Source organism: Acytostelium subglobosum, assembly GCF_000787575.1.
Source record: "Acytostelium subglobosum LB1 DNA, scaffold: scaffold28, whole genome shotgun sequence".
Classification (NCBI taxonomy): domain Eukaryota; phylum Evosea; class Eumycetozoa; order Acytosteliales; family Acytosteliaceae; genus Acytostelium; species Acytostelium subglobosum.
The window spans coordinates 175317-189287 of record NW_012236505.1 but is presented as its reverse complement, the minus strand read 5'-3'; the positions used below and the strand labels follow the sequence as shown (position 1 = coordinate 189287).

The window sequence follows — 13971 nt, the reverse complement described above, 5'->3', positions numbered from 1 at the left end:
ACACCTTTTGGAATGATTTGTAGAGGACGCAGACCGTCTTCAATCTTGGATATTTATGCAGATATCGGCAATTTTGGGAATTGGAAGCTCAGCCCAGGACGTGCACTCCCTCCCCCCTTGTACCAAATGTGGGTCCACACACGACCACCAATCAATCACAATCACGACCACCGCATTCCGATTACAATGTTGGATAGATAGTATCTATCTGATTGATTATTATTATGCACGCTTGGTGACCATCATTATTTGTTCAAAGTTCAATGATCCATCTCGTGAATAGTCTCCATAACTTTGATGATCAGTGATTGGTACCCGGTCAGCTGACGACTGGTCGTTGACTTGGTCATTGTCGTCATCATCATCCTCACCATCATCATCACTTCCATGATGTCTATTGAAGTGATTGTCTTTGATATTGACATTACTGATCAGTAATCTTGTGTGCTCATTGACCAATTGTTCGGGGTCCAGACTGGCACCATCACTATCTGTGATGGTTGGTGTGTCGTCAAATGGATCATACGACCTGCCCAATGAAGATGATGTCGTTCGCTTCCTTGATGTGCCTGTCGTGGATGTGGTGGGTCCGCGGAGTGATCGCAACTTGTCCACAAGGGGTCGGGTCACTTCTTTGACATGGCGCCAATAAAGATCGAATTGTAATCTTAACGCGGCAATGATGAACACGACCAAACTGAGCATGATGATCCATTGTTCGGTCGTCTCCCATAGTGCATTGTCAAGATATATACAACAGACGAATAATAACATCAAAGAGATGGTCTCCAAGTGATTGTCGTTGGCCTGCACGAATGGCTGGTACTTGAGCTGAAGGAACAGCGATCCAAACGACAGCACCACCAGCGAGATCGAGCGCTGTGGCGCAGCCAGAGGCAGCAGTGACAGCGTGACTATTACAAGTCGCTTACACAGCAGCACAACGTCCCAGAAGTAGAAGCGAGGTTTGTACTTGAGGAAGAACACTCCAAGCTTGCGTCCAATCTCTCGCTCTTGGTGCATCCTGCGGCGATAATAGAACAGTAACGCCATGATACCGCTTGGAAACAGGAATACAAAGGACATGAGGCCGAGGGTGACCTTGCGCGCTGTGTCGTACTGGTCGCCTGCACACTGCACGCCTTGGTTGGCGTTGAGCAGCACGTACGAGCCCACGTGGTAGCAGAACAGGATCAGCATGATCTCCGTGATGAAGGGGCCGTACGAGTTCATGCAGATCTTGATAAAGGCCGAGAACTGGCGCGAGCGGAAGTCGCGCTCACTCTCGTTAACGAATGTTCTGATGACGGGCACGCGGAACAGGATGCCTGTGCGGCGCAGCCCCCACTCCATTGCCACGATCACCAAGAGTATCGCAAACATGATGAGTGGCTGCATCAGGATGATGTAGTGATTGGTGTAGAATCCCATCGGGCCCATACAATCACTCATGAATGAGATGATTGATGACGTGCCGCCACTGCCGGTATGACTAGATTGCGATCCACTTATAGCGCTCATTATACTGAACTTGATGCCATTGGATATCACCACCAAGTTCTGGACAAAGTACATTGCGATGGTCACCAATCCCTTTGAATTATCAGACATCTGTTGGAATAGTACCAGAAAGAATGATATCAACAACTTGAGTACGATCACTGTAATATTTGGACCATCCACATCTGATTGATTTGATTGATTGAGTTAGTGTTTGATTGTGATTGGAATCATTCCAGCCCCAGTCCCAGACCCAGATACATACGCTTGCAACCTGATCCACAGTTGTAATAGCCTGGAATGCATTCGGCACAGAGCGGACCGGTGTAGTCGGCACTGCAGTTTCCGTCATGGCATAGACCTGGCGGACATTGGTATGCTACAAGGTCGTCTAGACTGTCCTCTATCCAGTATCCATCGGCAGGCAAGTATGAAGGTCCATTGCACACGACGTTCGACGGACATACACTGCACGTCAGTCCATTGCTACCGTAGCTGCCGGCTTGACACGGCGAGCACAACAAGTCGTTGGAGCTCGGCATATGTCCCGCGCTGCAATTATTGAACGTCACCTCTGAAGTCTGTTCTTTGATGTTTGGCTCATTGCTCGAGAACACTATGTTGGTCGTCGCGCCAATGTCTCCAAACAGTGTGATGTTGACAAAGTGTGCGGTGCCATCGGGCGTGATCTGGCACGACTGGAGGAACTGGCCGCCCACTGACACGTAGACATAGCACGTGGAAGTGTGACAGAACTTGTTGGTCAAGTTGTTGCCATTGGCGTCCTGCAGTTGGATGTCGAATCTGTAGCCGTGGCTGCCACTGTCGATGCTGGGTGGTATGCCATAGACACTATAGTTGAGCCCTGTGTAGATGATGGAGAAGTAGGCCGTGCCCAGCGCCACCTCATTGCCATAAGTCTGTGTGTTGTTGGTGAATGTCGACCCATTGATTAGTGGCCCCTGCACCAAGTAATATATGATCGAGCCTTCGTTGGCCCAGTTGCTGACGGCCATCACATCGTCCATTAGTACTTCCACTGTGGACGACGTGTAGACCAGGCCACCTGTCTGCTGCGCCGAGTTCAGTTCGAATGTCGAGTTGATCAGATTGAGCGTGCTCTGGCCGGACGAGGCCATCACACCACCTTGTCCAGCGTGATTGTGATCAAAGTTTGATTGAGTGATCTGGACGATTGCGCCATCGGCTGCGTGCAGGACCGGTGCCATAGGTGCCGAGTTGAAGCTGCCGGTGATGTTGAATGCTTGGACCTTGGTGGTGTCGTAGCAGCCGATCAGACTGACCTGGATGTTGCGCAGGAACTGTGTGTGGTAGATTTGCAGGTTGCTGGCGGCGCGAGCTTCTATGTACTGGCAACTGCTGTCCGAGATGATGTTGGACGTCTCGAAGAGGTTTGTTTCGTAGAGGTTGTAGAAGGATTGGCTGCTGCACACAATATGGTGGAAAATGTTGTTCGTGGAGTGTATCTCTGAGTTGAGTATATTGCCAGCTTGGCCCACGCTCATGTCCTCCATCCGGTTGTTGGACAAGTGGATCATCGATTGAGTGCCAGATATGAATGCTCGTGTGCCTTGGAACATGGTGTTTGAGATGTTGACCGTGGACATGTCGACTTGGAGCGGGTTCAGCTCATCCATGAACGTGCAGTTTGTGATGATCAGCTGGCTTGTCACCGCCATTATCGTGTTTGATGTGCTCGTGTTGAAGAGTGTCGCGTCGAAAGTGACATTGCTCTGGAAGGCCAGGATGCCATAGTTGGCGGCATACTGCTGGAACGTGCTGTTTCTGATGCGCAACGCAGAGTTCTGGACCAGGATGATGTTCTCGTCGTAGCCTTCACTGGCAAACTCTACATTGGTCATGCGGAGGAATGACTGCATGGCGCAGGTGGTCATTGATACGCGCGAGTCACTCACATCGACCGCGTCCACAATGTTGATCGAGAGGGCGCAGGGCACCTCGTCAATGCCCGGGGAGCCGTCATTCAATGTGCTGTTGCTGATCACCGCCCATTGTAAGTTGAGCAGGTACGCGGCCATCGAGCCGCGGAACACACAGTTGCTCATCGAGATGATCTCGTCGCCAAACAGGCCGGTCACATAAAGTGCGTAGCCAGTGTATCCTTCAAAAACGCTATTGTTGAACTGGATGTTGTTGAGGTAGTTCAATGTGATTGAGTTGTTGGCCATGCGTCCAAAGTGGCAGTTGTTGACGTATAGTAGCGACATGCCCGAGATGAGTATGGCCGAGCCTTGCTCCAGTGTGTTGGGCCGCTCAAACACCAAAGAGTCCAATGTAAGCGAGTGATAGACGTTGGTAGCAACGAATGATATCAGATCAAGTTGATCTTGACCAGTTATTATCGATCGATTGGTCTCATCATATGATCGCAATGTTATATCCTTGCCTTTGGTATCCAAATAACTGTTTCCAAGTCCACAGTATGAACCTGGCATCAAATAAATCGTCGAGTTTGAGTTGGCCGAAAACAATATCGCCTGTTGTACTGATGAGTATGGTGCCGCCATCGTTCCATTTCCAGTTATATCACTTCCATTTGTCGAGACATAGTATGCATGAGCTAGATTTGAGTGTGAGTAGCAATGGGTTAGTGTGTGATCATGTGTTGGAAGTTGGAGTGATTGATTATCCCTCGAATGATTCAAGGTGAGGCATCATTGAGGTATTGGAATGATTCCAGGATGGTATGATTGATTGAGTGTTTGAGCGAGTGGTGATTTGACTAACCTTTGCCAAAGTTGTGATCGATGTCAGATGTCGAAGATTGATTGCAACTACTGAGCTGGATGGGTATTCGCATGGCCTTGTAGTCCTCGACGTATATATAGTTTACAGTGGATGTTGGGAATAGTATTGCCATGGCCAAAGTATATCGTTTACCAGTTAGATAGGTGAATGGTATAATGAATGATTGAGTCGTTGACTCATATTGAGTGAATGTTGGTGTAATATCAAACACAACATCATCATCAATATAAAACAGTATATATACATTCATCAATGGTGTATCCAATGTGAATGATACCTCCACTGCTTCATTGGGTCCGACATCAGGAAGCGTGACAGTCTGATTCAAAAAGTAGACAAACTCTTGATAATAATCAGTGATCATTCCAATCTTTGCTGCGTAGTATCCAAATATAGTAGTCTCCTGAAATCCTTCGTCCAACTGTCTATGGAAGCTAATATCCACAACACCAGGGTCCACACTATAGCTCCAAGGTTGATCACTGTTATTATTGGCAATCATTGAGAAGCCCCAATCATGTATTATTCCAATATCTGAATATGTATGCTATGTTAGTATGATTGTTTGATTGATTGATTTGATTTGATTTGATTGATCAAACATACTACATGGTTGTTCAACATCCGATGCGTAGGAGTCGGGACCTTGGTCAAGGTCATCGATTGTGATTGACACATCTTGTGAGGCCAAAGATCCAATCGATGACCAACACAACAATGTCAATAACAATGTTATAATATATATTATATGTACAGTTCTCATTTGTTGAGAGATAGATAATGTAGTGATGAATCAATTGTTTGATTGATTTTTAATCTCTGATGACCCCTAAGGCCTCGGTTTTGAGTCAAAAACCAAGATGAGAGGACAACCTTCACACGCAGACCCAAGATATTTTGATGAACCCCGTCTTTGGTTTGAAGGACCTGCAAGGATTGCAAGGTATCAGAACAAATTTTATATATTGTTTTCTGCAATGATTGATTAATTGATTGAATGATTGAATGAATGAGGTCATTGTCCTGCGGGACAAACTACCATTTACTACTCTTGAATCCAGCATGTTGAGCAAGAAGGAATCGTTTCTCTTCGTACTCGTGTGCGATACATTCTGGGATGCACTTGTCAATTGGTAGTTCGCAAGTTGGTACACATCGGATAAGGTCTCTGATCGCCCATCTAGAGAATATTCGGCAATATGATCCATCTCCATTGACTTTATAATTTAGTCTAAGCATTCCTTTTTTAGAACAATCAAATACATAATTATTGTCATTATTATAAGATATTAAATAATCGAATAATATATCTTGTAAATCTTTGTCCTTGTATATGAATACGACATCGTCTTCTAACATCAAACAATATACTTTATCACACATCTTGAGTGCTTCGACGTATATACGCTTGATATCCTCCTCGATTGGACCGGTAAGATTATGTATTTGATCATTTCCTTCTAATGTATATGGTACTAATGGTGCAAAGTTTGTTCTTTTCAACATTGATCTAATATTATCAGTCCTATTACTTGTTATTACTATTGCTAATCTCTCTGTGAGTGTACCTGATATATCAAGTTTACTCCTTGATATCAACTTTAATGGTTCAACATATAAAGTTACCAAGAATCCAATCTGAATAATAACTGCCAATATAAACAATATTTGTATTCTTTGTTGACATGGAGTTTGTCTCCTTGCAATACAAAATATTGTCATACTTATAATTATAACTATTAATATTATTGATTGATTATTATTATTATTAATGATTTAATTATTATTCAACATTATGAGTTATTTATAATCATCTGGTCCAATGAATGAATGAATGAATGAATGATGAATGAATTCAAGTACGAGTGAACACGTTGACAGGTCAAGGTTATAATAATATGTTCATCCTATCCGGAAATGGAATATGATGTACTTTGATGATCCGATCGACGTTGCTAACCCCATTAGTGACCACCATTATTTTATAACTATTGTGATCTTTGACTTTCATCACAACTGAAATTGAAAGTCCAAAACCCAAAGAACTTCCAAAAACTCACAACTTCAACAACTTATACTTCCCACTCACACACACCAAGCACATCACTCCCTGGTTTGTTCGAACAAAGGACATCCGTCTATCATCGTTTGTTCATATTGTTATAATAATAATACTAATATATATATATTTATAATCAATCAATAATGACAAACAAGAATAGATCAAAACATCATAATCATCAACAACAGCAACAGCAACATCGTTCAACAAATGTTCAACATCAACAACAAAAACAACATGTTATAGAACAACTTCCTATTATTGATGATAAGGCAAAACAGGGATCATTCTCAAAGACAAGTTGGAGACAGTATATGGATATATATGATAGGGCTGCAACAGCGTTGGTTAATCAAAAGGTGCCATCACTCGATTTCCTTAGACCTTTGAATAGTGAGGAGAATGAACATCACCTGAACACTCAATCAGACAATGAACTCAATGATATAATACGCATGGCATTCTACTGTGCATTCACAACTACTACAACGACAACGACATCATCACATCGTTCACACAATGATGCAGCCGACAACAACATTGGCATCACATCTTCATGCTTTCTAAATCTAAACGAACATATAGCGATAAATGATAGTTGGTTACATTATTTCACATCGTTGATAAAGACCAAGAGCAAAGATACATGTATCTTTAGAATCAAGTCTTACAAGTCAAAGTTTACCAACGCGACGTCTGACAACATGTCTGAAAGTGGCGGCGGCTGGTCGTCATCTATTGGCATCAACAAGTTGCAGACGACCGATCCCCTGCTAGGCGGGTCCAAACACTCAAACAAGCGAGCGATGGAAGTACGCAATGGATTCTTTGTCGATGATCTGGACGTGGACAATGAGGAGGAGGACAAGGACATAATATTACGCTATCGTTATCAGAAGGACTTTGTGTTGGTCAAGGATGGCAGGCCACAGATTGTCACGCTGTGTCCAGACTGGGGACTACCATTCCATTTCAAGGAGATATCAATACCCGCTTCATCGTCCCCATCATCAGTTCCACCACCATCGAGAAAGCAAAGGAATGCCAATCACAAACAATCATCATCGTCCAATTCACAGTCCTCTTCTGGTTCATCATGGGGCAGTAACTGTTCACTTATGTAATACATGTGATATGTTGATTGACTTATATAATAAATAATTCCATTACTCTTATTTACTGTTGTTGTTGTTGTTGCTGTTGCTGCTTCAGTTGCTTCTTCTTCAGACGTGCTGCCTCCTCCTCTTCCTCCTGTCTTCTGAGCTCGGCCTCTTTGGCCTTGCGCACTGGCACCAACTCTGCGTACTTTTGGATCTTGGCATGTTGCTTGGCGTCCAGGATCGTGTTGGTCATCTGTGGATTGTTGTTGAAGAATGCGGTGAAACAATTGATCATGTACTCCAACTCGTCAATGTCGTCCACTGGTGTCTCGAAGCTGCCAGCATCGCCATCGTTCTCAAACAGCTCCTCTTCGTCGTCGCCTTCCAGGTCCTCGCCCTCGATCTCACACTCGTCGTCGTACTCCTCGTCGTCGCCGAGCTCGCCGCCCTCCTCAAAGTGCTTGGTCATCTTCTCGAGGTCGCGCAGGTACACCTCCTCGGCGTCCACATAGTCTTCGTTGTCAGGCACGGCCATCAGCTCAAAGTTTCCATCCTCGTCGTACATATCGTCGTCGTTTGCAATATCATAGTCTTCGTCGTCCTCCTCGCCTTCGTCTTCCTCGTCGCCAGCCACGCCATTCTCCTCGGCCTCCTTAGCAGCCTCGGCATCCTCCTTCTCGATCTTCTTCTCGATGAACAGCATCTCCTTCATCAGCAACATGATCTTGTTGAGCAGCAGCTGCGCGCCGTGCTGAACGAATGCTGGTGCAGGCTGAAGAGTCAGAAGTGACGACAGTCCAAGGACAGCAATCTTCTTGTCGTAGAAGCGCTGGAACTTCTTCAAATTGGCGAACCAGGTCTCGAACACGGGCTGGATCAGGTTGTTGGCCGTCAGACTTTGGATGGTGAGTGCGGCGTTGTAGTACAGACAGTTGGAGATGAGCTCCAGCAGGTAGACAACCAGCTCCTTGGACATCTGGTTCTCCTTGGACTTGTTGAGGAGACGGGCGGACGCGATCTTGATGACTGGGTCGATGATGTGGTCGACACGGCCACGGCAGCGCTGCAGAACCGACTCCATCAGCTTGCAGGACTCTTGTGTCTCGTACGATGGCATGTTGATGTCTCCAACCATCTTCTCAAAGATGCCTGTGATCATGCCCAGATAGGGTGTGCCAGGGGCCAGGAACTGTTCGGTGCCGTAAGAGATGAAGTTGTCGAGTGGGTTGACCATGCTGTCGATCATGTCGCAGGCGCAGTCGTGGAACACGCTAATGATCTTGGGGAAGAGCGACCAGACCTGTGGGGAGATGGTGCGCGGGTAGAATGTGATGAATGTGAGGATACGCATGGCCTCCTCAAAGAACATGATGTGCTCGGGCACGATGATCTTCTCGAGCACGGGAACAATGGTGCCCTCGAGCTGCACAAACACATCGGGAACATCGATCATTGCGCTGAGCATCGTGCGGAAGGTTGTGAGACACTCCTGGGCAGCCATGGCCGAGTCATCGTTGTCATCCTGGTCGACAAGACGCATGAACGACTCGGAGAGCTTGGCGGTGAGAGAGACAGCCAGTGGTGCGATCTCCTCTTTGTAGCGACGAATGATTGAGGTGAGCGAGGTGATGAGATCGTCAGAGTCGATCTCTCCCATCAGCGCAAAGATCTTGTCCAGAAGCTGAGCGAGCACGGGGCGCAAGTCGTTAGTGCCCTGCTTGACGCGCACAAGGTTGCAGATGGCGACACCAGCGCGCACACGCACTGCCAGGTCGGCATCGGACAGCAGGTGCAAGATCAGCTGCAGCGCGCTCGAGAAGTTGGCGGCGTTTGTGAACTGGATGTTGTAGAACTCGCTAAACAGCCAGACACCGTGACCACGCATGTGGCCCAGCGGGCTGGACAGCTCGGGGAACACGTGCAGCACCATCATCTGCTCCAGATTGGAGCGATATGGCTCCATCTTCTTGAGGTAGGTGGACAGCGCGCCAATGATCGAAAAGACGCCAAACTTCTCGCTGGTGTTGCGTTGATCGGCGGGCAACTGATTGTAGCGAGTCAAGTGTCCAATGCAGAACTGCATGATGCTGTCCAGGTTGGCGCGGCCACGCTTCTCGACCAATGCCAGCAGGAAGTTGTAGCACTCGCAACGCACTGTGTAGTACTCCTTCATTGTGTCAAACTGCGAGCGCAGGTACTCATGCTGGTCCTCCTCGTAGAGCTCGGCGTCAGCCTCGCTGTAACAGACGAGAGGGAAGATGATCTGCGAGATGAATGTGCCCAATGCGGGCTTGAGCACTGGGTACAGCTTGCCGTAGCCAATCGATGTGGTGAAGAACTCGACGACGAACTGCAGGTAGCGCTCGTGGAAGAGGCCCTGCTGTGCGGGGTTGTGTGCAGCGCGGGCCTGCAGCACTTCGGTGTGCAGCAGCTGCATGGTGGCCAGTGCATACTTGTCCATGAACAGCTCGGCCAGCAGACGCTTGGTCTGGAAGTCTGACTTGCGCAGCTGCATCTGTTTGCGTAGCAGTGAGTTGAGGATGTTGGCCACGCACTTCTTGAGCAGCCACCATGGGTGCTTGGCGAGCGCGATGGGGGTGGTCGCGGGCTCGGCGATTGGCGCGCGGATAACGCGGAAGAAGTGTTCCATCCACGCGTTGAAGATGGCGGGCTGCACGACGATGCTGGGCACGTCAAAGTTGATCGTGTACAGGAAAATCTTGAAGATCCTGCGCTGCATGACGGCGGCCTCGACCGAGGTGAGGGGCGCGACTACCAGCTGTGCGAGGATCGCCTGCAGCAGCGGGAAGACGCGGTCGCAGATGGCAAAGAGTGGCTTGCGACGAGTCTCTCCCTCGGGGATGAACTGGTACTTCTTGATGGCCACCTGCAGTGCGGTGAGGCCGGCCATGACCAACGCCGTGTCTGCCGAGCCGATGTAGCCGATGGACTTTCTCGAGCAGCGATGGCCACTTCTCGGGGAAGTCTCTGTTGGCGATGATCTCAATCATCTGCTCGACCTGGTTCTTGATGAGATGATGCGAGTGCACCAATGCCTCGAGTATATTCTCCTTGATGAATGAGGCGTCTGTGTCGGACATGATTGCCTGTGGCTCATCAGACACGTATCCACGCCACTTATGAACGATCATATTCTTCAGATACACTGCACCAGCTTGACGAATCGATACATCAAGTTCATTCGATGCTATAACTCTCAAGATCACCTGAGGGAATCCTTCCTGTGATTTAAGCTGTTTGATTGATTGACATGTGTGTCAGAGTCATTGTTCGTTCATTGATTGATGGGTAGGTAGGCCCCTTTGAGTGTCTCCTGTCATTCGTCGTCATCGATGTCGCTATCGTTGTCGTGTGGCCTACCTTTTGAAGTTGATCCTCGGCTTGTTGTCTGATTGTTTGATCATGATGCAACGTATGTTGCAGTGAATGAATAGATATTTGAATCAAATTGTCCATTCTTATCTATATATGTATGAATGTATATATTATAACAACAACAACTAAGTATATGTTTGATTGATTGAATGATTGATGACCATGAGCTTGAGTTGAGCACATGCATTCACCCCAACTCTCTCTCGCGCGAACAAGCCCACTCTCCCACTCGACTCGCGTCTTTGTTTGATTTATTCTTTTTTTCTTTCAAAAAAACGACCGAAAGAGTTGCCCTCAAGGGCAAGGGCAAGGGTAAGGGTAAGGGTTATTGTACATTGTATTTTTCTTTGATGTAGTCGAGTAGATGTTGATGACCTTCTTGCTTGGCAAATTGAATTGTAATGTCTATTTCTTCAGAGTTTGAATGCCTCTTGACCATCTCGAATAGGTCAATGTCACCAAGTTGTCCAGCAAGTTGCCATCCAGTGGCACCGAATATCTCTACATTGACCGAGGTCCACTCTAATAGATACTTGACCACCTGGAAATGACAACCAATATAGGCATAATCCACAAACACAGAGTTGTTGTCGAATATCTCTGGTCGATGCTCCACCAACAACATTATTATCTCCATGTTTCCACATTTGGCTGCCACTTGGCCGATTGTTTGATAGTCGATTTGATGATGTACGCGCGAGTCCCTTGGTAGTGACATAAGAATGTACCGCAGCAGGTTCATGTCATACACCACGACGTGTGACATGACGTCCAGATTGGGTTTGATTCGAAGTATGTATTGTAGTTGCTCCACAGTGGCCTTGAGCTCCAATGATGTGATCGTCGGCAATGTCATCAGGCTGACGACATCTCTTGATGGGAATAGATAGTGTAGTATTGACAAGCCGACCTGTGGGTCGGGGTTCTTGCAGGCCGACACCATCGCGTCGGTCAAATGCTGGCCAGTTGTGCCGCGTGCGATCATTATGTGATGGATGGCCATCACCTGGGAGAGTGTGCCAAACTGGCAGAACCATGACAGCACTGGTTGGCTGTCGTTAAAGTCCAACAAGTACGGAATCAGTCCTATCTCACGACTCTTGATGACCTTGCGCGCAAACATCACTGAGAAATCACTCAATCGTGCAAAGAGATTGGAGTACATCTTGCTGACGCACACCACCAGCTTCATCAGGTTGTACAGCTTCCGACTCAAAACACTGGCGTCGGGGTCCATTGTAGTGATGACAAAGTTCAAGTCGGCGCATTGTTGTCTGGCCGTGTGTGTTGACGCCTTGATCAATGAGTCCACAGTGTCGTCCACGTGCTGGCCAAAGTCAAAGGTGTCCTGGAAGAAGTATCGGCCAATCAAATGGACGACCTTGATGTGTTCGTCATACTCAAACTTGTAGGCCCTGTTGCAGATGGTCAGCAGGACATCCTTTGGTGAGATCATGCCCTTGGTGATGAGCCCGCGTATCAGGCTTGTCTGATTGTCGTGTCCAAACATCTCCTCGATGAACTCGCAATCCATCGTAGCCATTATATATCTCGTTTGTTGATGAGCGTGTTCGCGCATTGATGGTGCCAACTCGGGGAATTGCTCCAATACGCGTCGAATGAGTGCCGCGTCGCAGAGTGAGTACAACGCAGAAGCAGAGGTTGGTTGATGTCGGTAGTTGCGCGCATTGATGCCCAACAATGATTGAACAAGTTCGTCCTTGGTGAATGAGCCCTCACCAACTATGGCGTCAAAGTAGAAGCGAGCTGTGTCAAAGTGTTTGCTCATCCATGCGTTCTCAAAGACTTCGAGCCGCGAGAACTTTATCGGCTGCGTCTGGCCAAACAGCAGCGCGGCCACCTCGAGCGAATCGTTGTGCGTGGCGGCCAGCTGAAGAAGCTGAGAGTAGCGGAAGTGCTCGCGATGTGTATTGTAGATGTGCGTGAACAGGTCACCCCGGTTCACGTGTGAGACCACCGCCTCGACGGCGGCCATGTCGTCAAAGGATAGACGAGTAAAGTGCTTCTCAGCCAGCAGGCCAAAGTGTCCATTGCGGCAAATGTCGGCAACAGTGTTCCATTGATTATAATAGCGGCGTACACAACCGTGTGCGTACAGCCTGCCATGTGATCTCTTGAATGCCAATATATTGGAGAGGTGATGCATCTCCTCCAACCGTTGTTCATGCTCCATTGCATAATGTACAATACGTCTAAGCAATGTCCTATTACTCAGTACCCTATATATTGATGATGATGATGAGATTGATGGTGTCGTTGTCATCATTGTTGTTGTAGTTTTATCTTCATCGCCATTATCATCATTATTGTTGATGTCGATGCTATCGAGGTTGATTATTAGCTTATCGACTGACATGATTATATATTTGATTGGTTATACATGTACATGATGACAAACAACAATAAATATCACAACAAAGTGAACATTTTTGGCAAGAACAATAAAGTCGCGTCATGTCACTCCCTTCATTATTGCTCATGTCCAGATACACTAGGTTTGTTTCGATTACTTCTCTGCATGTTTACTTCCTAACCCTGGTTACGGACCAACAGGTCCATGAATTAGACCAATCTCTCTTTCGAAAAAGACCTGAACAGACGCCAACCATTCATATCCAAGTGCTTTTGCTACATGTATATTCTTATACCTTACTCATATTCATATCATACCGAGAGCAACAACCTCACAATACTAAATAGAATTTGAATGAAGTGCGGAAGAGCTCATGATTATTGATGACTTCTGGTTTGTTACTGATGCTGTTGCTGTGAGTGAACCATTCGGAATGAATGATTGTATGAATGCACAGGAGGGAGGGATGTATAGATACACACAACCCAACTCAATCTTAAACACATATCATCTAGTGTGGGCTTGTGCTGGAGAGGACCACTCACTCACTTACTCACTTCCACCTTACCTGACCTTTAAACACCACACCACATTGGTGATCAATGAAGAACTTAGAGTGGTGTTGCATGAATGAACACACTCACTCACTCACTCACTCACTCATTCACTCATTCATTCATTCATTAAGCCACACTGGAAATGTGCAGATCAGCAGCGAGCTAGATATATACGATCACCTCAGTCCTATC

General features: G+C 46.9%; 3 protein-coding genes across 3 annotated transcripts; 1 reads left to right on the top strand and 2 right to left on the bottom strand.

The window, feature by feature from the left end:
• Positions 1-222: 222 nt before the first annotated feature.
• Positions 223-5053, bottom strand: SAMD00019534_106440 (hypothetical protein; the record flags this gene model as incomplete). Its single annotated transcript, XM_012894079.1, has 4 exons — positions 223-1685; positions 1766-4102; positions 4270-4824; positions 4897-5053. 4 exons carry the CDS (start codon positions 5051-5053, stop codon positions 223-225), a joined length of 4512 nt encoding a protein of 1503 aa, XP_012749533.1.
• A 1754-nt stretch (positions 5054-6807) lies between these two features.
• SAMD00019534_106430 (hypothetical protein) lies at positions 6808-7476 on the top strand (the record flags this gene model as incomplete). Its single annotated transcript, XM_012894078.1, has 1 exon — positions 6808-7476. One exon carries the CDS (start codon positions 6808-6810, stop codon positions 7474-7476), a length of 669 nt encoding a protein of 222 aa, XP_012749532.1.
• Positions 7477-11173: 3697 nt separating this feature from the next.
• SAMD00019534_106420 (hypothetical protein) lies at positions 11174-13225 on the bottom strand (the record flags this gene model as incomplete). The annotated part of the gene is made up of 1 exon (XM_012894077.1): positions 11174-13225. One exon carries the CDS (start codon positions 13223-13225, stop codon positions 11174-11176), a length of 2052 nt encoding a protein of 683 aa, XP_012749531.1.
• Between the last annotated feature and the right edge of the window lie 746 nt (positions 13226-13971).